Consider the following 26081-nt stretch of genomic DNA (forward strand, 5'->3'; position numbering starts at 1 on the left):
ATATAGTAATATTTTTTCCAAAACTAACATATTAAGGCAATTTTCTTTACTTTATTACATTATTCAATTAACAGGGAAGCTATTAAATTTTAAGCTTCTACAAAAGGACGCAACTATCTAGAAATCTGTTGTTGTGTAATAATAATAGTGTAATAATATGTAATTGTAAAAAATCACATATAATTAAATCAAGGTTATTGATGTCAATGCACTTACACTACGTAATATGTAAAAAAGACTTGCCAAATTACGTGGAATATTTTTATGACTTCAGCATCGCTTACGACATTGTACAAACGAAATTTAAATACATAACGGATTTATTTAAATTTACTTTAAATTATCACAGATGACGCTCAGACACTTACAATATGTATATAGTTCAAATATTACATGATTATTCTGTGAAATAACATCTATGTATTAATTAAGGGCCAAGACTTGTTATGGTCCTGACATACCTCTCTCGCTTTATCCACTTTACTTTTATGATATTCACCTCATGACATGCTCGACGTAACATATATATAAATCACATACTATAAATATAATGTTGTCCCATTCTATGTCAAGACCCTTGGTCCGGAGTCATAGCGCTTATAGCCTTTTTAAGGAAATAACAAAATATACTAATTAGTCTAGCTAAACGCTGCCAGTATCTTCGGAACCTTACCTAAAGAGACTCCTTTTAATAATATATTATTATGTTATCTATTCAGTAGCTTCTAAGTTTTTGTTATTATTACACCTCGTCCATGTTGTAATAAATATATGTTATATATAACTTTATGTACTTAATTGTTACATTTACGTTCTGATTCATTAACAGATGTAAACTCAATCTTTTTTTTTTCTTATTACTAGACTTCCAGGCCTACTATTAAAGTAGAATACTAGATGTATTCTACTTTAATAGTAGGCCTGGAATATACATAACCAGAGCTTGAGGTGATATTATGACAAAACTACAATTGTATTTCATTATGTTATTTTTATTCAAATTTAGTAATTCGTTTGCGCTACGACAAGCGATGGTGTTGCTACGTTTGCTACGGCCTACGTTGCGTAGCATTACATTAATGTGTGTAATGCTATATACTCTGCTTTTGAGGCCCACACACATATACACTATAGTGTGTAAATCATGTAATAATTTTTTAAATAAATAATTTGTTACATCTGCTGTTCAATATGTTTGGGTCCTAAATGCTACCTTATACGTAATAAATAATAATAAAAAATATATAAAAACATCAATACCAATAATAATAGTGACAATACCTTCAGGCTTAGTATTAATCGGAATCTGTGAAGCTTTTAGCTTCGTATGACAGCAGTGATGTTGCCGCTGGCAGCTAGCCCGGAACCCCGAACCAAGATTATAAAAGAGGGCGTACTTTTGCTCCCACGCCCGTCCCGCCACTAATCAGACGCTCTCCTCATGGGGCGCGCAAGTCACCTCCGATAGTACAATTTATTACTAATAAATTAATGTATATTAATTAGTAAAGTGTTTACAAAGTGATAGTGATACGGTAAGTGGAGTTGCCACGGACTGTGAATTGTGGATTGTGAGACAGTGTCGTCCTCTGGAATCTATGGATTTTAGTGCTTTGGATCCTTGAAGTGATTGCATAAGACGGAAAACCAGTGCTGCACACATTTGCACGATAATATTTAACTATACAATAATTTGTTCTCCCCTTTGATGAGCAAAGCAAGGGACTGATCGAAAACGAGCAGCACTGGTTTTTCGAACGAAATAAAAAAATACCCCTACTACACTCATACTTTTGTGTGATACCCTTAGATATAAGAAGTTACGTACCCTTCCTTTCTGCTATGATAACCAAAATTAAAACTTTGAGGGTACGCCGGCGAAATATCAAAACTTAATATCATTTGACATAGCTGAGTTTTCTTAGTTTAGAATTTAGATTTATTTACGGCTTCACAGTAATCTTATCAATAAAATAAATCTTATTTAATATAAATGTAACGTTCTGATTGACCTCAATTGTCGAACAAAGACTGCCTTATGGCTTCGAGATTAGCTTCCCCTACATAGATCTGGGTGTATTATTAAACATTATTTTGAGAATCTTAAAGCTGAGTTGGCGCCTGTCCATTTTTCATTAGGAGTACCTACACGCATTACATATTTAATAATTTTTAGATTATAAAATGAAAATTATATTTTTTTATTAATTACATTAGCTTTTTCATTTCGTAATTATTGATTAGCTTAGAAAATAAGACAATTTTATTTCGCACCTATTAGAGAAATTTGTCGGCAATAAGACGAAAACTTTATAAATTATATTTTTTTAATTCATAAATGTTATTGATACTACCAGGTAATAAATGCACGATGGACCTACCGAGAAACCACTTAGGTTACATTACCAAAAAAAATTCCGTGGTGGAAATTAGCAGGGGTATGTGGGGCATAACCTACACCAGAATCTCTACTATTCAGGACTCGTTGGACTGAATAAAACGACCTCAGATAGTTCCTGCCTGTTAGAAGCTCCAGGGTCGCGACTTTTGCAATTTACGGAAGCAACAAATGAATCCTTAATATCAAGCCAACAGAAAAGTTAGGGTTGCCAAAGTATTGGTTACGACACCTCAAGTACATATCTATTTCGATTATTACCTTCGCCTGTTTATATCTGGATGACGAATAGTCTTATATTTGTTATTTGATAGTTCATACGCAACCGGGCTCGTTACATTATCTAGGAATTTTAAAAGCTTATTTTATTCGTGATTTCTTTTATCTATCCGCAGACATGTTCGTGATACACTTTTTAATATGAAAACACATGATTGAGGTCATGAATACTATATTAAATGTTTTTATCGATTCTAGCGTAAAATAAATCTTTAGACAATAGTTTTCAAAGCCGCATTTAGTATTTATTATATTTAAAAAAAAGACTATAATAACTTTCCGTTGTCAAGACATAGTCATTATTTGTCAAACGTCAACGATTTCAAACGCTTTACATAAAACAAAAACACAGTTACTTTTGCAATAAAATCAATAAATATGTAATTCAAAACGCGCATTGGTTAATTCATTATACAGCGTATACCAAGTCACATAGACAGACACAGATCAGCGTAAAGATATTATGGGACTACATGTTTTCTATTCATAAATCATAGAATTTGACAGATTATGCTACATAGTTACAAAAGAAGCAATCTTTCTTCCCTGTCTCGAAACACGCAATAAAACGTTGCTTCACTTGAAAACTCATAAAAATATTCACAAAGAGACAAAATTTATTGAGTATACACAGTTGTTTGGATTTATCTGCTTGCTATTTAAGAAACGTTAATTACACGGGATATACATATGTGATTTTATTTTATGCGTTTTTCATTCCAGCAACCGAAATAGATGTTAACATTGGCATTCAACTGTTTCTCTCTTTCTATTTTCAATCTAAATATATTATTTCGACGGCTTCAAACGCGAGACTGACATTTTTACGTCGTTCGCCGGAAACCGTTGAATATATTTCATATTATCTATTGGACTTTAATTTAATATAATTTAAAATAAATATTATTCTTTATATATTTAATCAGATACATACATTTAAAAAAACTCAATGCATTTTAATGATATTCGACTACTATACAATCATGTCAAATAATAAAGCACAACAAAATCCTTTTTAAAATTAAATTAAGTTCTCCAAAACATCCGAAATCTGAGAAATAATTCTACTCACGATTATGTATGACTCTATTATTTATTTGTTTGTAAAATGTACATTTAAAACTGTTTCTGTATAAATAAAAAGGAAAATGTTTACTATGTATAAACGATATAAACTAAAGGTTAAAATTTCTAACCAGAAACACAAAGATAAACAACAATTGTGATATACCTAACCAAGTTACTGAATTATTATAAAGTAATGGCCAACGTTATTACCCGCTGAACACGGGTTTCATAGACTAACTACTCAAAGTCAATCATTAAAATATGATCTGTGATTAATTAACCTTTCTAAAGAATGGCGTTTTAGTTACGTATATTAAAGGGCCTTTTTTAGCTTCTGCCAATTTAATTAAATAACGTTAACACCTCGTGAATGACTCTGAGTGCGGATATATGTGTCTACCAAGGACAGTAAAGGTATTTGCTGCTCTTCGTTGACGAGATAAAACAGCTGTTGAATGTAGAAGTTGACATTTAGTTTTAGTTGGTGTATTATATTTCGTAAATGACGTAAAAACAATTTGGTTGAAATGGAGTTTAAGAAATTTGTTTACTTAATAATTATCACATTTAAAGTTCTTAAACGCAAACAAAACTTTTTTTTATAAATGTATTCGTTTATTTAATTAATGTTTTATTAACATCTGTCGGAACGGTTTTATAATTTAAAGCAAATCCGGCAAAGTGAAATCATTCGTTAATTATTTAATTAGAAAACAATGTTAATTCCTACACACAGCAATGCATGGTTTCTGTCCTCTGAATACTAATCTTTATTTACAAATCGGAAACGAAAGAAGTATTTTCTATAAAAAAAAATACGTAACGTGCCCACGAAAATGTTTTGTTTTAATGATATAAGTTTGACTAGGTTTCGATTATTACAATTTTATTGAGCATAAACCAATTAATAGTTAAATATAATAATACCAATAATTATAAGTTTAAATATAATAATACATATCTATAATCCGTTAAAAAAGTGTTTTTCTTTAAATAGTATAAGCAATAAGAATCCTCTAAATAGAGCCAAGTACCTAATAATTATACAGACTACTACACTGATATATTTCATTGATTTCGAAGCGCTAAAGAATTCGAAGATTTCATCCCATCAAGGCAGGCTAAAGGCCATAAATGATGCTGTCCGAATATTCGCGTTTGACAGCCATTTATAATCTATCAAGTATACGTTACGGCTGTCATGACGTAAATTATGCAGACACATTGATCATTGTCACAAGACGTCCATCTTTGCCAGAAAGTGTCTTATACCTACTGAGATTTGTGTCTTGCAATGTATCGGCTATGCTCCAATTGCATGTCTAATCTACAAGCCAAACTATTTGGTTGGTTTATTATATAATTTCGCCTAAAGGTATAAGTCAACCTGGTCGTGCGTACTCCCAACCTGCTGTGCTGCAATTTTTTTATATGTACAATAAACACTAACTGGAATGTCCGATGTCGAAGTTCAACAGAGCAAGGAAATGGTGGTGATTTTAGAACTTCCGTTAAGTCAAAGTCCTATTAAATTTGGCATAATGGAGCCATGTTTCACGCTAAGTGACAATTGTAAGGATAAGATTTAGAAATGACTTTTGACTATGTCAAAATCTCAAAGTCTCGTTCCTTTGACATCTTACATTTAGCGAAGTTTTGCGTCTGAATATCACCCAAAATGTTACTGTGAGATCCACATTAAATAGACAACATGTCATGTATGACCGATCACTGTCTTGCCTACAATAATATGGAAGCAGGTAGAATCTGTGTTTTTTTCCGCTAGTTTAATCTGTCTTACAATAAGGACTACATATACCTCAGTAGATTAACGTAAGGATTTAGTTTCCCGCTTAATGATTTAGGTTGCAATTAATTAGTTCCAAGTAAAACATCTCACTATTCTAAGTAAAAACTTAAACTCGAGGTTATTATATATATTTAAACTGTATACACACGTGTTAGTGAATAAAATAAAGTATAACACACAAAGAATTAGGTCTTTCCCATCCCGTTGCGGAAGAACAGGCCGCCAAATATAGTATCTCCTGTGTTCCTTATGGAATGAGGTTTATATATATTTACAACTGTATGTTATTACCAACAAAGTGTATCAATCCTTATGCGCAAACAAAATTATATATTACACAAGTTTGGTATTGGCCCGATTCTATTGAAAATGCTTGAAATGTTATAGCAAATTAAACAACTTCGACAGTTCTAGGTTTGAAATGGATTTTTTTTTAAGTTCAAATAATAAAGAAAACATACACACCATGATACTGTAATGAAGATTAATTTTCGTAGGTTCTGTAGTCAGAGTTCAAATGCCTTAAACTTATTTTAAAATGTTGATAAAGTAAAAATCCTAATTCGTGAGGCAAATTAGTCCATCTTGTACTAAACACTACCGTTTTATCCTTTTTATAAGTTCATATTAAGTATTATTATTTAATGGCAAGCTTTCATTTTAGTAGAAATCGACATATAATAATAAGAAAAATCATAAATAATTCATTAATTCGATAAAATTTCAGTAAGTGTGGCCAGTGAGATAATATAGATAATTACGCACTATCGGCATTTTTTATACTTGACACGGCATTAATATTAGGTCAACTGTACTAATGAAACAATAATATATTAAAATGGCACATAAGTCTCAAAATCCGTAACCTTAAAACAAGGTGAGGGGCAAAGAAATCCTTGGCCCCGAGCCGGGAATGAAATGTTCGGTCGAGAAACTGTAGGTAGGTTACGATCAAAAAATACTATTCAGAACATTAGATTTTCTTTATTACGAATCTTAGACGTGGTAAACCTGTAGAAAAATATTATAAACCCCGAAATCTCATCCATTTAATATAAAAAATAATAATGATATTAAACCACAAGCTTGTAAAATACTGGGAGCTAGGCCCGGGCTGCGATTGCTATAAAAAGATTATCATAGGATGGCCGACAGCGATGGCTGTGCGACATGCAACCCTGGAAAGCGAGTCGACTGTGCCATCAAGTACTGTTGCCAAAATAATTAAAGAAATCTCTGTCGATGTCCCTCCGCCGCGCCCGCGCCGCTCTAAAAACGTCGCTCTTTGCCCGGGAGTCGCAACTCGGGGCGCGGCGGGAAAACATCTCCCGCGTCACTCTTATTTCTTCTTTCCTTCCCGCAGCTGTCGAAAAAAAGTTTTTTAGTAAGTTCAATTAAATCTATATCCTATAGCAGCAGTGTTTTAGCATTGTGTGTGATAACAAGTGATTAATAATGACTCTTTGGAATTTAATTAGTGAAAATTGTTCAAGTGATAGTGTTACATAACGCGAAGAAAATTTTGTAGCCGTCTCAGAATTTTAAAAATACCGCACTTTCTAGGCGCCCAAGAACTAAAATAGCATTGTATCACGTGGTACATTTTCGACCTATAGTAAAGCTCCACATTTCTGTATACTTTATAATTATTCTAGGCATTCTAAATAACTGCAGATACGGTTTTCATCAGTTTTTAAACTTTAGTAATCGATCTTAATTTTATGAGCATCAGTATTTAAGCTTTTACAAAATATTATTAAGAAAGGATTTCGTTTGATGCTGCTATTTCGTGACGTTAATAACAGGTGGCGTTCAGAGCAGTGACATATTTACGTCAGTCTATGAAAAAATGACGGATCAGTTGGATACGTATCGGAGCAATTTATGATAATTACGAGAAATAGTAATATCAGTACAAATTTAAGATATTTTACTAGTTAAAACAGAACGTTAATAGTTTATGTAAAGTGATTATCAAAAACGTTATATTTGCTCATGTAATAAACGAGTTTTCGGTGAGTGAAATAGTGAAAAGAAAACGGACCCTTCAGCAAAGGATATTGCTTGTTAAAAGCACTTTATTATTTTGAGTCAATTAATCGTGAGCTGAATTAAATAACCAAGTATTTCCTCAAAAATAACAAACGTATTTGAATATTTGATATGACATGATCAATGTCTACGTTTAACTTTTACTTTAAGTGAAGTTTCAAAATAAAAATCACCTGGTAGATAATTCTTTATCTAATTTTAAGTATTGAGTCGTAGAAAAAGTGGATGACTCATTGATGTTTATGTTATAACTGCAAATTGAAATTAGCATAACCTATAAGTTTTAGAAGTGATAATGATGACTTGTCATTTTCTAACCTATGTTTTCTTTGCGTTTTAGAACTGACGGCAACGTAGTAATTCCACCATGGAGGACGCTCACACGAAATCCGTGGACGAAGTCTTAGGATTTTTCGGCACAGACTCAGACAAAGGTCTTACACCAGACCAAGTGAAAAGGAATCAGGATAAATATGGGCCAAATGGTAAGTTTTATTATAACTTAAAAAAAATAGCGTTTAGTTTTATATATTTTAGTCCAGTCAGAGCCAGGTTTTCTAGTTAACATTTTTGATGAAACTAGTAGTTGATAGTTTATAGATCTAAAAATAAAATTTCTAAGAAATTAAATAATTTTATAACTACATAGTCTGAAATATAGTAATTTATTAAATGTGTAATTTCATTGTGTTCTATTATTTTATAAAACTTATTTTACTATGATTAAATAGATCCCGAAGTTTGCAGGAACAAGATTATTTTCAGATTAAGTAAATTGTTTTTTTCTGAATAAAGAAACACAAATTTTTAATATAAAACCCTTGTGTTTCTTATATAAATTTACTTAAATAAGAAAGAGCATTGAAATTCCCTATTTAAACTTTGATGCCAATAATGTATTAGTCTTTAATATCAGTACACAACTGAATGAAGCAGAATGCTTTAGAATGAATTTATATATATGTACAAAGCTTGCTTGTAGAAATAAAATAATGGCAAATAGTTTAATATTTAAATGAATATATGATATCTTACACCTTTATAAAAAAATTGAAATGGCACAATAACATGGTTATGTCTGTGTTAGTGCAGTTTTCTGTCGTATAGACCTCACAAATGCCTATGTAAACTTAAAAATATAACTATTATTTCCAGTATCATCAACATGATACCAAAGCATTGACAACATTCACAATAGTTTTTTTTTTATTTCATCTTGACAACATAACATTACATGCCAGATATGAGCTTTGTCACAATGTTAAGAGAAACCATCAATTAAGGGAATTGTGCTTGCTTTATGATAAATGAGACTTTATGACCCATATATTACTGACCCTTGATCCATCAAACTTAAATTGTCAATTCTATTACTTTTATTTTATTAACTTTAAAAAATATTACTCCTTTTCCATCTCACTGATGTAAATGTTAACAGTTTTTAACATTGAATATTTAATTCTAAAGTCTAAAAAAACATGGTAATTGACAATTAAATTCAGACAAATCTCATACATTGTGTAGTAATGGCCGCTATCAGTGAAAAATCTTTATCCTTAAATACATATACAGTTGAGGCTTAGCACTATATAACACATATTTGCTAGTACTTTTTAAACAGAGATTAAAAAGCTTTGTTTGTGTTCATCCTATTGTTTCAACATATATTCATCTCACTGTTTATGTTGAAAATTAAGTAATTTTATCCATTGCAAATTTCACTCTACATAATTAAGTTAACATAATAATTTCTATATATCTTTAAAGATTAAGTTGCTGATTAACAGTTCAAGGTAGACAGGTTGATGCGTTAAAAAATACTTGAATTAGATTTAGATCACTCTCAATAATGATAGTGTTGTTAGAAACAGAATCTAGGCCGAGATATAGACAGTATTGCATGTGTGCGTCACTGGCGCGTTTATTTTTAGTTGGATAAGAGGTGGCCGGTGAAGTGTTATATGCCAATGGTGCGTGTAAGCCTCCTGTGAGCCGTGATCACCACCGTGCCCTGTGACCCTATCTATTTTTATTACTGAGAAATACTGTTCAATGTATTGCTTGTTTTTCAAATCGGCTTACATCAAAATTCACATACATAATTAAAAGCGAAAACGTTAATAATTTAAAAGATTTTTGTTATAGTTTAGTTTAAAGGGCGTGCTCTAAGACGAAGAGTCGATTATTCGATTTGATTGAGCTCGCTCATGTTAGGAAAATTATTGAAATAATGCAATATATGTAAACATTAAATATATTATATTTTACCGGTTTCAATATATTTTGATTTATTAAATCAGTTCGTATATATCCATTGTGTTCACATTCTAGAATGCATGCTGCCGCGTTCAATAATGATAAGGCGGCTGGTGATAACGTAATTAGAATCATCTTTTTGCAATGTTAACTGATAATTAAAATACGTTAAGCTGCCCCAATCGCCCCAATTTAGTTGACCCCGCAAGCCAGAGTTAGACTTAAGTTACGAGAGCACATAATAATCGCATGTCAAAAATTCCATTGATTTACATTTGCTGTCGAAAATGCGCGATGAAAAATGTCTGATCGGAACTAATGAGTCGGTTAAAGTAGACAAGTGTATGTTTATTTTCACGGCTTCACACCACTCTGCAGCTTGTTATTTTGCTTCAGCGTTCAAAGCAAAATAATCGCATCCAAACAATACGTCACTCTACTTAAAGCTTGGTCACAATACGGAAAACTTCCAACGAGAATAGATTTAAAAATAAACAATGTGTCCTTGTATTTTATACTGTCTGTCGTATTTAGTAGGTAATAATATGGCATCAGGATAAAATTCTTAATGTGTGCGGGGTGAAACACCGGTGACAAAATAATGAAATTTTCCTTCAGATTTTCCTTCAAATTTTATCAAGTTTAAAAAATGTTCTATTTTCAAATATATGCATCCTGAACGCATTTTTAAAAAAGGAATTCCTTTATCGTACTCTTAAAGCTCGCACGGAGAATGAATCTTTGATGTGTGCAGTATATTAGGCCATGTGTTTCTATACCGCAGTAACTGCTCTTATAATGCTTTTGTACTCAAATTTATTCGTTCCCAAGGCACGTTCAAAATTGTAGGTCATTAATTAAATATTTATAAATAGTGGTCGATAATTCAATTATTAAACTTGTATGAACTGAAACTTGTATGTTTCTAAAAATGTGTTTTATCTATGTTATCGCTTTATTTATTAAATTAATTAAATAAGAAACGCGTTGATTTCGCGTTTTTTTATTTTTTTGAAGATACAAACTTTCACGATGGTTACACCACGCTTGTCTATGGTTCACGAGTGCAGACCATTCAATCAAGTAATCTAATTCTAGAACCTCACAACGCGCTAGTTAATATCATTTAACGGAAGCGGCCCGTTTCCTATATACGTTAACGGGTAAGTTCTACGAGACTAAAACCCAATAAAATAACGAATCGTAACATGAAATAGCGATTATTTCATTATGTTCTCCGGTACAATGCCAAAATGGTTTTATCGCAGAGGGAAATGACTCAATTGTGTGTAGTGAAATGTGTTAATCTAGCAAGTACACATGAACGGTTTGAATATCTCAATTTGCCATAAGGTGTTTCATATCGCGGAACAATAATAGTGCATACGGTATTTAACGACTGGTTGGATAGTGGAACGGCGCCTCGTACTGTATTCTAGAGTCGGGTTTATTTCGGACGTTACGTTGGCAGCTTGCGTCTATTAATGCGATTCGATACTATTCACGATATTTTATTTAATGAACTTACTGTGTAACGTTAAGATGATCAAAAATCACGTCATTAGTAACGTGACCAAACATCCCGTTTTGAACGGGACTGTACCTTTTTCCCATTACAAGCCGCGGTGTCCCCGAAATGAAACGTGGAACGCGAAATTGCTCCGTTTTCAGAATCCACGCGAAACTTCGAGCAGAAGAATATTAAAAAAAAGTGCCAAGAGTTTCATTATTATCTGAAATCGTTGCCATCTATTTAAAAAAATCATTCTTATTTGAAATCGTTTTAAAAAAAATTGTTCTTCTGATAAATATAAATATAACTAAACATTTTGGGTAACCTATATTTTGTGATTCGTAACTTTCAAGCCAACTAAATTTTTAATTGAAAATTGATTTATGGACCAAAATTAAACCGTCCCGTTTTGAGTCAAAATAAATGGTCACTTTAGTCACATCAGCGACTTAGGCCTTATTCATTTATTTTTACAAACCATTTGGTGTAACTAGTAGATTTTTTACATAGCCACAGACTAAGACGATATTTTGTACTCTATAACCACTCAAATCAAAAATTGCATTCCAAATTCAAAATTTATTCTGGCTCTATAGAAATTAGGTAACGATAGACTGGAATATCTTGTAAAATATCTTTTATCTGATTACTACGTTAATCTTGATTTTTCTTTCTTTTTATAGCGTCACAATAGACTCTCACAGACTCTCATTATAAATGTACTAACACTAATGAATCACAGCTTATGATACGCAAAATAACCGGTCAATAACGAAGTAATCCGGTGTTACTTATCACAGCAATAGCTCGTTAACCAGTATTATGTGGCATTAATAGTCAAAGCATGTGCGGAGTACTGACGTAATCCTTATCTAGGCGATAGAATCTATTTATATTCCAAATAGTTCATAATTCTTAAAAAATATAGGTAAAATCAAAGTGACATAAATTTATCTGTAAAAAATAAAATATTCTCATTATTAACTCAAGTTTATGGACGGGTATTAGTTTGGATTACGGTTTAATCCAAACTAATAGCAATTAAAATTCCATCACCTCGTCCGTCCATAAACGTCCGTCGTCCGTCGAGCGTTTTTTAAGGCATTTTTTTGCCCGGCATCACCGCTTTTGAACCAGCACCACCACCGCACCCGCTGAAGTATTTCCGAACCAATTCGACTTAAAGCCCTTCAATGAAAGAGCGTACCAAATTTAAAAGACCGGCAACGCACTCGCAAGCCCTCTGGCATAGTGTCCAAATATATATAATAAGTTTTTTTTTATTTTACGTTTAGAAAGTTCACCGTCTGCATGCTTAGGGTAAAATGCCTCGGCTCAAACTATGACGCGTCTGTCAAAAACGTATTGATTTTTTTTTATAGAACTCGGGGAAATCAGGCTGGCTCACCTGATGTTAAGTGATACCGCCGCTCATAGACAATCAAATAATGCCAGAGGGCTCGCGAATGCGTTGCCGCTTTTTTTTGTCATACAGGAGTCAGACATTTTGACTGAATGTTACCTTTAGATCTTCCAAATTACAAAAGCAGTTTGCTTAATAAATGTTTTATGTACAAATGTGATTTTTGGACCCAGTTCGCCGGTAATGTAGACAGTAAACAGATTGTTTTTTCTTTTTGATTGAATTGAAAACATAGCTACGTTGACTAATTGATTCTACGATTTCAATCATCGTTCACGCAAATAGAATGAACGAATGATATGAAACACATTGCTGTGGATTAAGACCCGAATCGAATGTTTCCTAACGTATAACGGTTCTATTGAACGTGCTATGAAGCCTGCGCTGTACCGTTTGAACTTCGAGTACGGAAATTTTCTACATTGTTGACTTTAGAATTTAGATTGCTTTTTGTATATAGAAGGTTATTGATCCTATCGGTTCATTAACATTTATGAAAAACATGTATGTGTTCTTTGTTTAACAAAAAATATAATAACCTTTGGAGGGCGAATCGGGACAGGGTAATTCTAATACTATAATAGTAGATTTGTTCACTATTGCGAATTGTGTGTCGGGTCATACCTGGGAGAGCTACAATTCTTTGAAGTGTAGTCTAACTGACTAGTCAACGCACCCACTAAAATTTGTTGTCCATGGGCTGCGATGACTCTTTTTGGGCGTCTTGTAAGTTCGTTTACTCGTCTGATGCCCGTCATCACGAGTATTGTTTTTTGACATACTTAGCGATACACTCTCAAAAAATAATCCATATATGAAGCATTTAAGAGACATAAAATTAATAAAAAAAGTCAATTTGTCTGGTGATGAATTATTGTGTAATATTATTTTATAGCAAACAGAAGTTTTTTTTTTTAAATCACATCTATGTCCTTACGTAGTGTTTACGTAAGAACAACGTGCGTATGCGCACACGACACTGACGTCCACTGTGATTGTTACTAGAGCTTAACCTCGACTTATTCATCCATATGTACAATTAATTATCACAAACAAAATTCAAGGTATCTCGGTTTAAATGAAAAGAAGTAACTTATATGTAAAGTTTCCAGTATCTATTTTTGTTCATTAGTGGTTTATTTATAATAAAAGCCATTTTTATATATTACGAGGACTAGCTGACCACATTCCTCTTTAATACCTACCTAATTAGTATATGCCAACATTGAACATTTTGTTATACTAGCCCAGAGAATCTTCTGTTGTACGTAATGAAAACTTTTTAGGTTTTTCTGTGACTTTTCTCGATATACACCTCAGAGTACAAGTTAGTAACTAACAAATATAAAATAAGGGTTGATCGTAGAGGGTAGATGAAAATTAAGGATTGTATGTATTTTTGTATGCTGTATCATAAAAAAATAAAAACATTAAATTTTTGGGGTGGACACCCCTTATCACTTATGGGTTTGAAAAGCCGATTCTCAGACTTGCAGAATATGCATAAAGAATTCATAAGAATCGGTCGAGCCGTTTCGGAGGAGTATGTAAACAAACATAGTACCACGAGATTTTTCTATATTAGATATAATAATTTTCCCCAACCGCGTTTGTATCTTCACGATAGACTCAAAAATACTGACGGATTTTTGTAGTTTCCACTTATGGATAGTGTGATTCCTGAGGAAGGTTAAAGTTTCTAATTTATTATGGTTTTATGTCAATCGACTGAAATATATGTAATGTTCATTTTAAAAAGGTCAATATACAATCTTGTCAAAAAAACACGAAATCCATACGAGCTATTTGATGTGTCGTATGAAGTGTCATAATATATCGATATCTGTTTTCAAAATGTTTATAGACATAACATAACAAAGACGATTTGAAAACAAAAGATTAATAATTAAAACTAAATAAACATTATTTCAAAGTCTAAAGGCACGTTTATCAGAAAGCTCAATCTTTGGCGAAAACTCCATCTTCTGAAAGGGACAAATGGGTTGGTGGGATGCCTGGGCTATCTAAAGGCTCATGAAATGTAAATTTAATTTAAGTTAGGCAATCAACCTGACTTATCTTAAACGCAAGAGAGTATATGTTGTGCTTGTAATTCTAGTTGATTCAGTAGTTTTAAAACAGCGCGTCATTATTTAAACTCAATTCGAAATAACTTTATTAATATAGGTAAAGAAGTACACTTAGTAACGTCCGAAAAAAAATTAAATTAATTCCAAAATAAATTTATAAATTGAAATTGTTATATTAAATCACACTAGACAAGACCAATGTGCTCAAAAAAACCACTATCACTGATAAACGAACATTCACCGAGTTTTTGTTAAGCTGTCTACAGTTTATAATCTTCGTAAATAAATTTTAATAACAATATTATCTAGATTATCATAGATAAGATAAGGCTTCGTTCAATCAACCCGACATCCATGGTGATGAGAAAGGTTAATGTTCTTTAAAGTCTGAAATTGTTGATGTAAAGTATTCATAATAAAAACCTTTAGAAACTTTGCCTTAGACCCGAAAAAGTCGACGGCGTGTGTGCATAGGACAAAGATCACCTAGTTGCCTATAGATTGATAAGTGATCATAAAACAGATAAATCTGAAGCCCAGACCTAAAAAGTTTGTAGTGCCATTGGTTTATAAGATAAACGAACGTATATACGACGATTAGTAGCTGGATCGACCGCTCTGACTGGTTTATTCTCTGTTAAAACCTCTTTGATCTATTCAAGAATCTAATTACGATTTCTTTCTTTTTCAGAACTGCCGACAGAAGAAGGTAAATAATATTTTCTTATATAACATGTTATCAAAAACATAAGTTACTCAACGTACGTGGGAAGTGCTCTCAAGCAATAAAATATCCGCTTTTATGATAATCTAAACAAATTTTATATTTGCACGATCGAATAGCTGAGGCTATAGTTTTGATATATTTGCTTATCTTTATATAATACTTACGAATTGACAACATATCTTAAAATATATGTCATGGACATGTATACTCGGAAAAATCTAATACTTAACAAACGAACGTGACTATTTGCGCAAATATGTTTTTTAAGATAAATGTAACTGAGAGTTATTAACAAAATATGTAAGTTAATATGATTTAATAAAATAACTAACGCAATTTTTATTCACCCTTATTTTCACAGGCAAAAGTATATGGCAGTTAGTTTTGGAACAATTCGATGATTTGTTAGTCAAGATTTTGCTGTTAGCTGCTATTATTTCTTTTGTAAGTATCAATTGTTATTGTCACATCGCTTTATAAAGTACTGCAATGTCTCTAATACCGTTCATTGTTTGCAGGTATTAGCTTTATTTGAGGAACACGAGGATGCCTTCTCAGCATTCGTAGAACCTTTTGTTATTTTACTAATTCTTATCGCTAACGCTGTAGTAGGAGTATGGCAGGTGAGATACATTTCTGACATATGCCCTTTACTTTTTTCTAACAGTTAAGTGTTATATATTATTTTCTGTATACAGGAAAGAAATGCAGAATCCGCCATCGAAGCTTTAAAAGAATACGAACCCGAAATGGGAAAAGTAGTAAGAGGTGACAAATCTGGCGTTCAAAAGATTCGGGCGAAAGAAATTGTACCCGGTGACGTCGTCGAGGTGTCTGTTGGTGACAAAATTCCCGCCGATATTCGGCTTATTAAGATTTTTTCCACCACCATCCGTATCGATCAGTCCATCTTGACCGGTGAGTCCGTGTCTGTGATCAAGCACACCGACGCCATCCCCGACCCCCGTGCCGTGAACCAAGACAAAAAGAACATTCTTTTCTCCGGTACCAATGTTGCTGCCGGTAAAGCTCGCGGTGTCGTCATCGGTACCGGTCTCAACACTGCCATCGGTAAAATCAGAACCGAAATGTCTGAGACTGAAGAGATCAAGACACCACTTCAGCAGAAATTGGACGAGTTCGGTGAACAACTGTCTAAGGTTATCTCCGTCATCTGCGTCGCTGTATGGGCTATCAACATCGGTCACTTCAACGACCCAGCTCACGGTGGTAGTTGGATCAAAGGTGCCGTCTACTATTTCAAGATTGCTGTGGCTTTAGCCGTAGCTGCCATTCCAGAAGGTTTACCCGCTGTCATCACCACCTGTCTCGCTCTCGGAACGAGGAGGATGGCTAAGAAGAACGCTATTGTCAGGTCTCTGCCTTCCGTCGAAACCCTAGGTTGCACATCTGTCATTTGCTCAGACAAAACCGGTACCTTGACCACTAACCAAATGTCAGTATCCCGTATGTTCGTCTTTGAAAAGATCGAAGGTGGAGACAGCAGCTTCCTGGAATTCGAAATCACCGGATCCACCTACGAACCCATTGGTGACGTCTACCTGAAGGGACAGAAAGTGAAGGCCGCCGAGTTCGACACTCTTCACGAATTGGGCACAATTTGCGTTATGTGCAATGACTCCGCTATCGATTTCAACGAGTTCAAGCAGGCTTTCGAAAAAGTCGGTGAAGCTACCGAGACCGCACTTATTGTACTCGCCGAGAAGATGAACCCCTTCAACGTACCAAAGACTGGACTGGACCGCCGCTCAACCGCTATCGTCGTCCGTCAAGAGATTGAAACCAAATGGAAGAAGGAGTTCACTCTCGAGTTCTCCCGTGACAGGAAATCTATGTCCAGCTACTGCACACCTCTCAAGCCCTCTCGCCTCGGAAACGGACCCAAACTGTTCGTCAAGGGTGCCCCCGAGGGAGTACTGGATCGTTGTTCTCACGCCCGTGTCGGAACCAGCAAAGTCGCTCTCAACTCCACCCTCAAGAACCGCATCTTGGAGCTCACCCGCCAATACGGTACCGGGCGTGACACCCTCCGTTGCTTAGCTCTGGCCACCGCCGACAACCCAATGAAACCTGAGGAAATGGACCTCGGAGACTCCACCAAATTCTACACATATGAAGTCAACCTCACCTTCGTTGGTGTCGTGGGTATGTTGGACCCTCCACGTAAGGAGGTATTCGACTCGATCGTCCGTTGCCGTGCTGCTGGTATCCGTGTCATTGTAATCACTGGAGACAACAAGGCCACCGCTGAAGCTATCTGCAGGTAAAAACCGCTTCACTAATCTCCCTTTCACCCAAGATGCCAGAATATTTAACGTTCGGTAAATTTCAGACGTATTGGTGTATTCACTGAAGACGAGGACACCACTGGAAAGTCTTACTCCGGTCGCGAGTTTGATGACTTACCAATTCACGAACAACGCGCCGCGTGCGCCAAGGCCCGCCTCTTCTCCCGTGTGGAGCCCGCGCACAAGTCCAAGATTGTTGAATACTTGCAGAGCATGAACGAAATCTCCGCTATGGTAAGTTGAAACGCGATTCCACACGAAATAGAACATGTTATACATACCCACTAGTTGGAATATTATGTACGCGTTAGAAGTTATACTTCTTTGGCGCAACAAGATAAAAATCTTTTCAAAATTGTATCTTTCGTTAAAATAGAAAAAAAAAAAAGTTGACTGTAGCTTACTTCAGGGTGTCGGTTTTTTGTGACGGATGCCCGCGCATCGTAATTTACTCTCATAATTTCCCTAACATGCCAAAATAAGTATAACCTCAAAACATAAAATCCGAAAGTTAACAAACAAATATAATTAATATAGTTCCCGTCGAAATTAACTCGGGCAATTTAAACATTAACCAAGTCAATATTTATTACTCAATAAATTCTAAATGCGTTATTAATGTTTACAATTGTAGTGTTAGATGTATAATTCGGTTTGTTTATAGTAGCTTTGTTCTGTTGATAAACACGGAAGATATTATACTGATTTGGATAAGTAAACAAAGGTATCGATAAAATATACATTAACGGCTTGTATTATGTCATTGAAAATACAACTGCGAAATTTCAAATTATCACACCACATTATTTATTATTTATATTTCTATAAAAAAACTACATATACGGGCTCCAACTAGCCTATAAATATAGTTTTGATATTTCGGGAGTAGTTGTCGCCCGGGTCCGGGAGGAGCCTTGTATTAGCAAATTCAGTCCATTTTTAGGATAGTGAGGACTCTTGACAGATTTAGACACTACTAAAAAGACTATTCCATATAAAATGCTAAGTTATATAAATTATATATATCCAAAGACAAATATTACATTTGCCTAGCTTTTTGTTGTTGAGATGATATTGGAATTATTGAATTTACATTTATTTATTTATATATTATATTATAAGTATCTAGAATGTTTTCTTTCGTACGCATTAGTTTCTCGTTAAATAAATATTTAATCCAATATATAACTTAGGCACATAAGATAAATGGTGGTTTTCTAATAATTTTTATCCTTTAAGACTGGTGATGGTGTGAACGACGCCCCCGCTTTGAAGAAGGCTGAGATCGGTATTGCCATGGGATCGGGTACAGCTGTGGCCAAGTCTGCTGCTGAGATGGTGCTCGCTGATGATAACTTCTCATCCATTGTAGCTGCTGTTGAGGAAGGTAAGATTCTATAGTGATATCATTTAGTTGTATTTTTAGAATAATGTCTTTTTAACATTGTCTGTGGTTCAAACAGACTAACATAGGAACATTTTCAAATTCGAACACATACAATTCCACAGATTCATATTTTTACAACACTGTTTGAACCACAGACTACCTCAGGAACAGTTTCAAATTTAAAAGCGTACACAGCGTTCAAATTCCACAGATTCATATTTTTAAATTCAAATAATCGTCTATACCACATTTAATCCTTTTGTATTTTTAAATGAGTAGTTGGAATAGAAGCTCAACAGTTATTTTTTTAATTTGCGAAATTAATAAATAACTTACTACGTAAATCCAAAATAACGAAGTCGTTACTGTATACATAATCCCATTATATTTCTGAATGGTAAATAATCCTTTTGTATACTAGTTACAAAATGTAAAGTTAAAATCTGTGTTTATTTTCTTTAAGGACACGTGATTTTATCGAATATGCTTCAAGAATGTTAATATGTCATTTACATAAATATACCGCAATTTCTAAATAAAATTATCTGATATTTACCGTTGTTATGCAAAATTGTAGAGGTCTTTGCGATTTATCATGTAAGATAATTAATTGTATGTTCAATGATTTTTTAATGACACAATTATTCCAGGACGTGCTATCTACAACAACATGAAGCAATTCATCCGTTACCTGATCTCATCCAACATTGGTGAAGTGGTTTCCATCTTCTTGACTGCTGCCCTTGGTCTTCCCGAAGCCCTGATTCCAGTCCAACTGTTGTGGGTCAACCTGGTCACTGACGGTCTGCCTGCCACTGCCCTCGGTTTCAACCCACCTGACTTGGACATCATGGACAAACCCCCCAGGAAGGCCGATGAGGGTCTTATCTCCGGATGGCTGTTCTTCAGGTTGGTTGAGAACATTGATAATTCAGATAGAGATTATTTTTATGACAGTATTTTAATACCATGTCTTGACATCGTAGCAGTTTTTCTTTTAATATGAAACAAATTGAGATATTTTTTTCTTTTAGTTGCACGTGAAGTGAATTTAATTAAATTATTATTTATATATTCCCGACAAAAAAGCCCCTCGACGGAATGGATGTCCGAATGAATCCGGATGATAGCTAATGAAGAATTAAAAACCGGCAAAGAAAAATTTAGATTAGAGTCATAATCCACGTTCACCGGGAAAGGCGTGGATCTTTACTTTCTTCTTCGCTCCAGTGAGCTTCTGTCGTGACCTTCAGGCTTGACTACGACTGCCCAAGCCGAGGTCCTAGTCTCGCTGTAGACGCGCTAGTCGCGAAAAGGAAAAAGCCCATTCCGCCAAAACAGCCCTGGCTGAGCTGTAAAATCAAACAGCGAGATTACATTGCAAAAAAAACTGTTTCAGACCAGCGCCTATCTTTTGACAGTGTACAGTTTTGAGGACGATGAGTGTTTCACTTGGGTCCATCTGGTTGATGAACGGCCACGTGATCTTTTGCCTCCTGTGTTAACAACAGCAGTTTCTCCAAGTTCTCATCGCCTCTGCGCATTGTATAGTCTGAGCGTCTGTAGTGTTTTGTTTTTGAACTGATCTTGATATGCACTTTAAGTATATTGTTATTTTCACTAAATTTAAATATTAAAAAAATTGTTTAGTTGTTATTTCGAAAGGTTTTTTTATGGTAATAGTTATAACTTTATGCCAGTTTCAATTTCATGAGGTTGTTACTTTGAGATAAGTAATAGTTTAGATAGGCCCATTAATATCATTTGAATTCCACAGATACATGGCGATCGGTGGTTACGTGGGTATGGCGACTGTGGGAGCTGCCTCCTGGTGGTTCATGTACTCCCCCTACGGACCTCAGATGACCTACTGGCAACTTACCCACCACCTGCAGTGCCTTGGTGGAGGTGATGACTTCAAGGTAATATATATTTTGTATAGTTCCTTCTGTACATATAAGTAGGTAACCAAAAAATATTGAATAAATACTGTTTGAAAAAAAAAATGTTTTAAAACCAAAATCTGATTCTTTTTTATTGAGAATTTTTTTTAAAACACTTGCTCATTGTTGGTTAAATATAATGCTAATCAATACTTATTTTGTCGTGTTATATTCTTCAGTGTGCACTCTATATAACGAGTCTAACCGTAATAACTCGATAATCGAGTTTATTTACGGGCTTTGACAATAAAGCGACAAAATAACGTACAGAGCTCCGCAGTTTTAACTAATTTCGTCACATAAAAAGTACTTTTTATTAAGTATTTAATTGTCGTTATTGAGGGTAGGTAATGCATAATGATCTAACCAAAACATCGTGCTTTCGACGCTTTATGAGATTTGTCGTTACATCGAGGGTTACAAGAAAATTACACGGTTTTTAAACTAATAGAATTACTTTATTTACCCAAAGAAAACAACATACATTATTACTTGTATTTCCAGGGTATCGACTGCAAGATCTTCACCGACCCTCACCCAATGACCATGGCTCTGTCCGTGCTGGTGACAATCGAGATGTTGAACGCCATGAACAGTTTGTCTGAGAACCAGTCGCTGGTCTCCATGCCACCTTGGTCCAACATGTGGCTCGTGGGCTCCATGGCCCTTTCCTTCACTCTTCACTTTGTCATCTTATACGTTGAAGTTCTCTCGGTGAGTTTCAAGTTTATATTAACCTTTGTATCTTCTCACATTTGTTTGAACCCCGGCTGTGCACTGTATGGTCTAGAATAAGGATGCATCGATACGCTTTTTTGCCGATACGATACCAATGCCGATACGATACCGATACCAATGCTTATTGTATTAAAGTTATATTACGGTAAAATATATCAAGTTAGGTTTAAAGTTTTTAATTTTTATTATAAAATATAAACACTCACAATCTTTGAATAAAGGTTTTGTTATTAAAATTCAGAATTAAGAGTTTTAATTGAATTAAATAAATAACTGTTAATAATTAACATTATTAAGATTTTTGTAATGCTGTATTTTAATTAATTTTAACAAGCCAAATTAAGTGTGTAGCGAATCGGCAATTAAAATATCGCCGATACCGATACATCGCCAAACGCAAAGTATCGCCGATATATCGGTATCGGATGCATCCCTCGTGAAGAACATCGTCAGGAAACCAGAAATGTCTATTTAAAAATATATATATATTCAAGCAGATACAGACATTAGAGACCTAGATTTAAAAATATATATTGCAACTGATACAGAAATAAGAGGCTACTGTGTTTGTAGTGCCACTGTTTTTTTTGTATTAATCTTAAATTCTATTGTGGGTGCTAATTTAAGAGCAGTGTTGGCCTAGGGAGTTCAGCGTGACTCTCATACCTGAGGTCGTAGGTTCGAGGCCCGGCTTTGCACCACCATGGACTTTCTATGTGCGCATTTAACATTTGCTCGAACGGTGAAGGAAAACATCTTGAGGAAACCGGCATGTCTTAGACCCAAAAATTCGACGACGTCAGGCACTGGAGGCTGATCACCTACTTGCCTATTAGATTTAAAAATTGATCATAAAACAGATTCAGAAATCTGAGGCCAAGGTCTAAAGAGACTGTAGCGCCACTGATTTTTTTCTGTGGTGGGTAAGTTTCTGGGTTCGTAGACAAGGTAACCAAATTATTTTGGGTTTATTTATTATTTGACGGAATCAAGAGATGTGATGAGTAAATCTTTTAATTATCTTAAAATTAAAAGTTTCACTAACCTAATAATTAGTTTAAATGTGTTTTTAATAATAGGCATACTTTTACTATGCTTAAGCATGTTTATTTTAGCTTTAGACTACATGAGTTAATAACAGAATTTCTTGTGTGTGTGTACTAATTATATGTGTATGTGATTCCTCAGGCCGTGTTCCAAGTGACGCCTCTGTCCTTGGACGAGTGGATGACGGTGATGAAGTTCTCGGTGCCAGTGGTCCTCCTTGATGAGGTGCTGAAGTTCGTGGCCCGCAAGATCTCCGACGGTAAAAGCTCCTGGCTCCAGGGCATGCAGTGGATTGTGCTCATGTGGGCCGTCTTTTTTGGCCTCGTCCTCTACGGACCTCTATAAACCACAGTACAAATGCGACAGTCGCTCACTTTAAGCGCGCGTTGTAATTAATTATATTGCCCGTTGGCTATAAATAGTACCAGCTCTTGCAGTTGTATGAAACGCGTACGCGCTGCATATTTAAATGGTTTTAACTACCACATACGAGAAAATTTACTTTTTTTTTTATATAATACTAGAAATATGGGTGATCTGCCATTTTGAAAATTTTTAAGTTTGAATTGAGCGGCCGTCAAATGTATTGTGCTAACCTCCCGCCAAATTCCGCGCCAGCCACGTTTCTCTTGGCTGACGCAACGAATTCCACTGTGGAAACCGATGAACATTGGGCTCTGCTCACCACAGTACATTAACCGAATGCTAATCCACAAAGTGTGAAGTGACCCCTGTGCACGTGTGAACTGAGAAGTGACCAACTGACACGTTCAATGGACTGCGGTGCTGTCCTTTCGAGACAATAATAGCTCACGGAGTTTAACGGGCTGTGAAGATCATTTCAGCATTTCATTTAACGATTTTATATTAGAAAATTGCTCCGATAACTCGCACACGGCGCAGTCTGGACGGCAGACGTCCTATTGCCTGTTAAATATAGCTAGATCCCTATCGACTTCTAGGCCTGGTACATCTGGTACCAGATATATATGATACGGGAATTAAGTTTTATTTTATTGTCAATAGTGAAGTGCATTGTTAGTCTAGAATAATTTATTGTAAGATAGGCTCGTTATATCCAAAATTTTCGATGTACGAAGAATCTTATTTGTCCTCTCACCTCTTGCTTGCTAACCTGCATTTGTAACCTTTGCATTTGTCTGTACCGTCTCTGAAATGAGTAATCCTGTCCATCAGTGCTTTTTAAAACTTTCGGAGACTTACAGACATTTGCATGCAGTATGTTGGCATAATGCATTTGTATGACTAACAATCTTCATGTTAAATTCCTTAAAATTCTGTACTTTTTGTCTCAAAACAACACAAAATTAATTGTGAAAATAAAAGTAGCCTACATTTATATCGGTTTTGGTTTTTACAATAAATATACAGTAAGTTTGATCTTATGATAACTTTTATAAAACATAATATTTATGTATAAGGATTTACGGATGTGTTGATTAGTTGAATCAATCGTAAATGTTAGAAAAATAGATCTAAGTGATTTAATAGTTTTTAAATAAATTTGCATGACTGCAACGCATGATTTGTTTTTGAGAGTATGATTTCTGTGTGCCTTAAGCTTATTAATCAATAACTATTAAATGTGTAAATTAAACGTCAGCCAGTCACGAACTATGTTACATGACACTACACACGGCACAAACACTAGCATGATCAACTGAGTACATTGTAAATCCCTTGCATACATTTATTGATTTTAATAACTTCATTTTCGAAATGTTTTACACTAATAGTATTTATTAAAGGTAAGAAGTGTTCCCCTTACACCAGATAAAACAAAGATCTATTATTTATCCACCTTCCCTCTGCACTATCAAAATTCACGCACACCTTTAAGCCGCACTAACTGCGTGTTCGATGTTACCTCCTAACAAAAAGTTTTGCAAGCTTCGAAAATCCAATTGCTATTGGCTATATTTTTCGAAATTCAAAATTTACAAGACGAGCTACTTAAAAGTTGCAGTCTTGTCACAGTACACAGTAGCTCTATATTCAAAAGGTAATATTTATCAGTTGTTGAAATGTAAACGAGCGTGTTTATCAGAGCTACTGTTGGCATGTACTGTGTTGCAAAACTTTGTTCGGCGCCGCCACATAGACGCGTGCGCGGCTCCGTGTTCCCGCATGCACTAACTAGTGTTGTCTGCCCCCAGCCACAACGTGGAACGTGTAAGCGCCAAGGAGCCAGCCGCAGCACTTCTGCACGCACTATTCCATGAACACTCATTGTTTGTTGTGATCCCGCAGTGAAACTACACATTAGTAACTACGACACGGTTGTGATCTCTGCATAAAGACCCAGTAAGTTCGGACGGCGGCACGCGCTCGGACGCACCACTAACGCTATCGTTGTTTTGCAGTGAACGAGGTGGTCGTTGACAAGTGGTAAACGCCACCGATTCATAGTTCCTCATCCGCTTCTCTCTGCCACTCTACCGCTATCGTCTCGGTATTAATTGATTGACTCGTAATATAACGAGTCGCCGACTAAATGTAGCCACTAGCCAGAATAGGGCTCCGGCGCAGCTCCGAGTGCGCCAACGACAACGTGCCGCAGCCAGCTCCCGCTCCCACCTACGCTAGCTCACCACTCACCAGAGAGGACATGTTCATAATGTGTATATACAATAATATATGCTTAGGAGATTTAATCAATTTGTTTAATTACGTTATAATTATTATTAAAGACTACATGGTGCCCGTCGACAGCAGTGCGATAGACTAAGTGTACTTAAGTTGACAGCATGCTATTAATTTATTGTTATAATTTTATTCTCTTCGTCTAGTTTGCTTATCTAGAGCCTCTATCTTTTATTTCTATTAGTGCTGACACCTCGACGAGCAATATGGTGTCTGTAAGTGAAGGGTAAACATATTATCCAGTTTGGGACAGAAGTGTCCATAAATTTTAAAAATACCTGTACATTTTAATGTATTATTGTTTTGTACAATAAATCGTTATAAAATAATAAGTGTTTTATTCAACCAAATTTTAATTTATATGTATGATTAAAGAA

The 26081-nt window shown here is 34.8% G+C and overlaps 1 protein-coding gene across 5 annotated transcripts; it reads left to right on the plus strand.

The window, feature by feature from the left end:
• The first annotated feature begins 1379 nt into the window (after positions 1–1379).
• LOC110996853 (calcium-transporting ATPase sarcoplasmic/endoplasmic reticulum type) lies at positions 1380–26033 on the plus strand. Of its 5 annotated transcripts, none has more exons than XM_022264723.2 (13): positions 6784–6939; positions 7948–8092; positions 15581–15598; positions 15978–16060; positions 16135–16239; positions 16315–17900; positions 17970–18159; positions 19165–19312; positions 19963–20221; positions 21090–21234; positions 21760–21969; positions 23182–23299; positions 25218–26033. In XM_022264723.2, exons 2-13 carry the CDS (start codon positions 7975–7977, stop codon positions 25235–25237), a joined length of 3000 nt encoding a protein of 999 aa, XP_022120415.1. In that variant the 5' UTR covers positions 6784–6939; positions 7948–7974; the 3' UTR covers positions 25238–26033. The 5 variants fall into 5 exon arrangements, with proteins under 5 accessions (XP_022120411.1, XP_022120415.1, XP_022120414.1 ...); XM_022264722.2 differs by having other exon boundaries at positions 25425–26033; XM_022264719.2 differs by lacking the exons at positions 6784–6939; positions 25218–26033 and adding an exon at positions 1380–1535 and having other exon boundaries at positions 23182–24592.
• The last annotated feature ends 48 nt before the right edge of the window (positions 26034–26081 follow it).

This window comes from Pieris rapae, chromosome 11 (assembly GCF_905147795.1).
Source record: "Pieris rapae chromosome 11, ilPieRapa1.1, whole genome shotgun sequence".
Lineage (NCBI taxonomy): Eukaryota > Metazoa > Arthropoda > Insecta > Lepidoptera > Pieridae > Pieris > Pieris rapae.

Bases quoted from the DNA above. Each gene is read 5' to 3' on its own strand.
- LOC110996853 (XM_022264719.2), top strand. From the start codon at position 7,975: ATGGAGGACGCTCACACGAAATCCGTGGACGAAGTCTTAGGATTTTTC. The intron at 18,160-19,164 runs GTAAGTTGAAAC...TTATCCTTTAAG, and splicing joins TGAACGAAATCTCCGCTATG to ACTGGTGATGGTGTGAACGA. The intron at 21,235-21,759 runs GTAATATATATT...TTGTATTTCCAG, and splicing joins GTGGAGGTGATGACTTCAAG to GGTATCGACTGCAAGATCTT.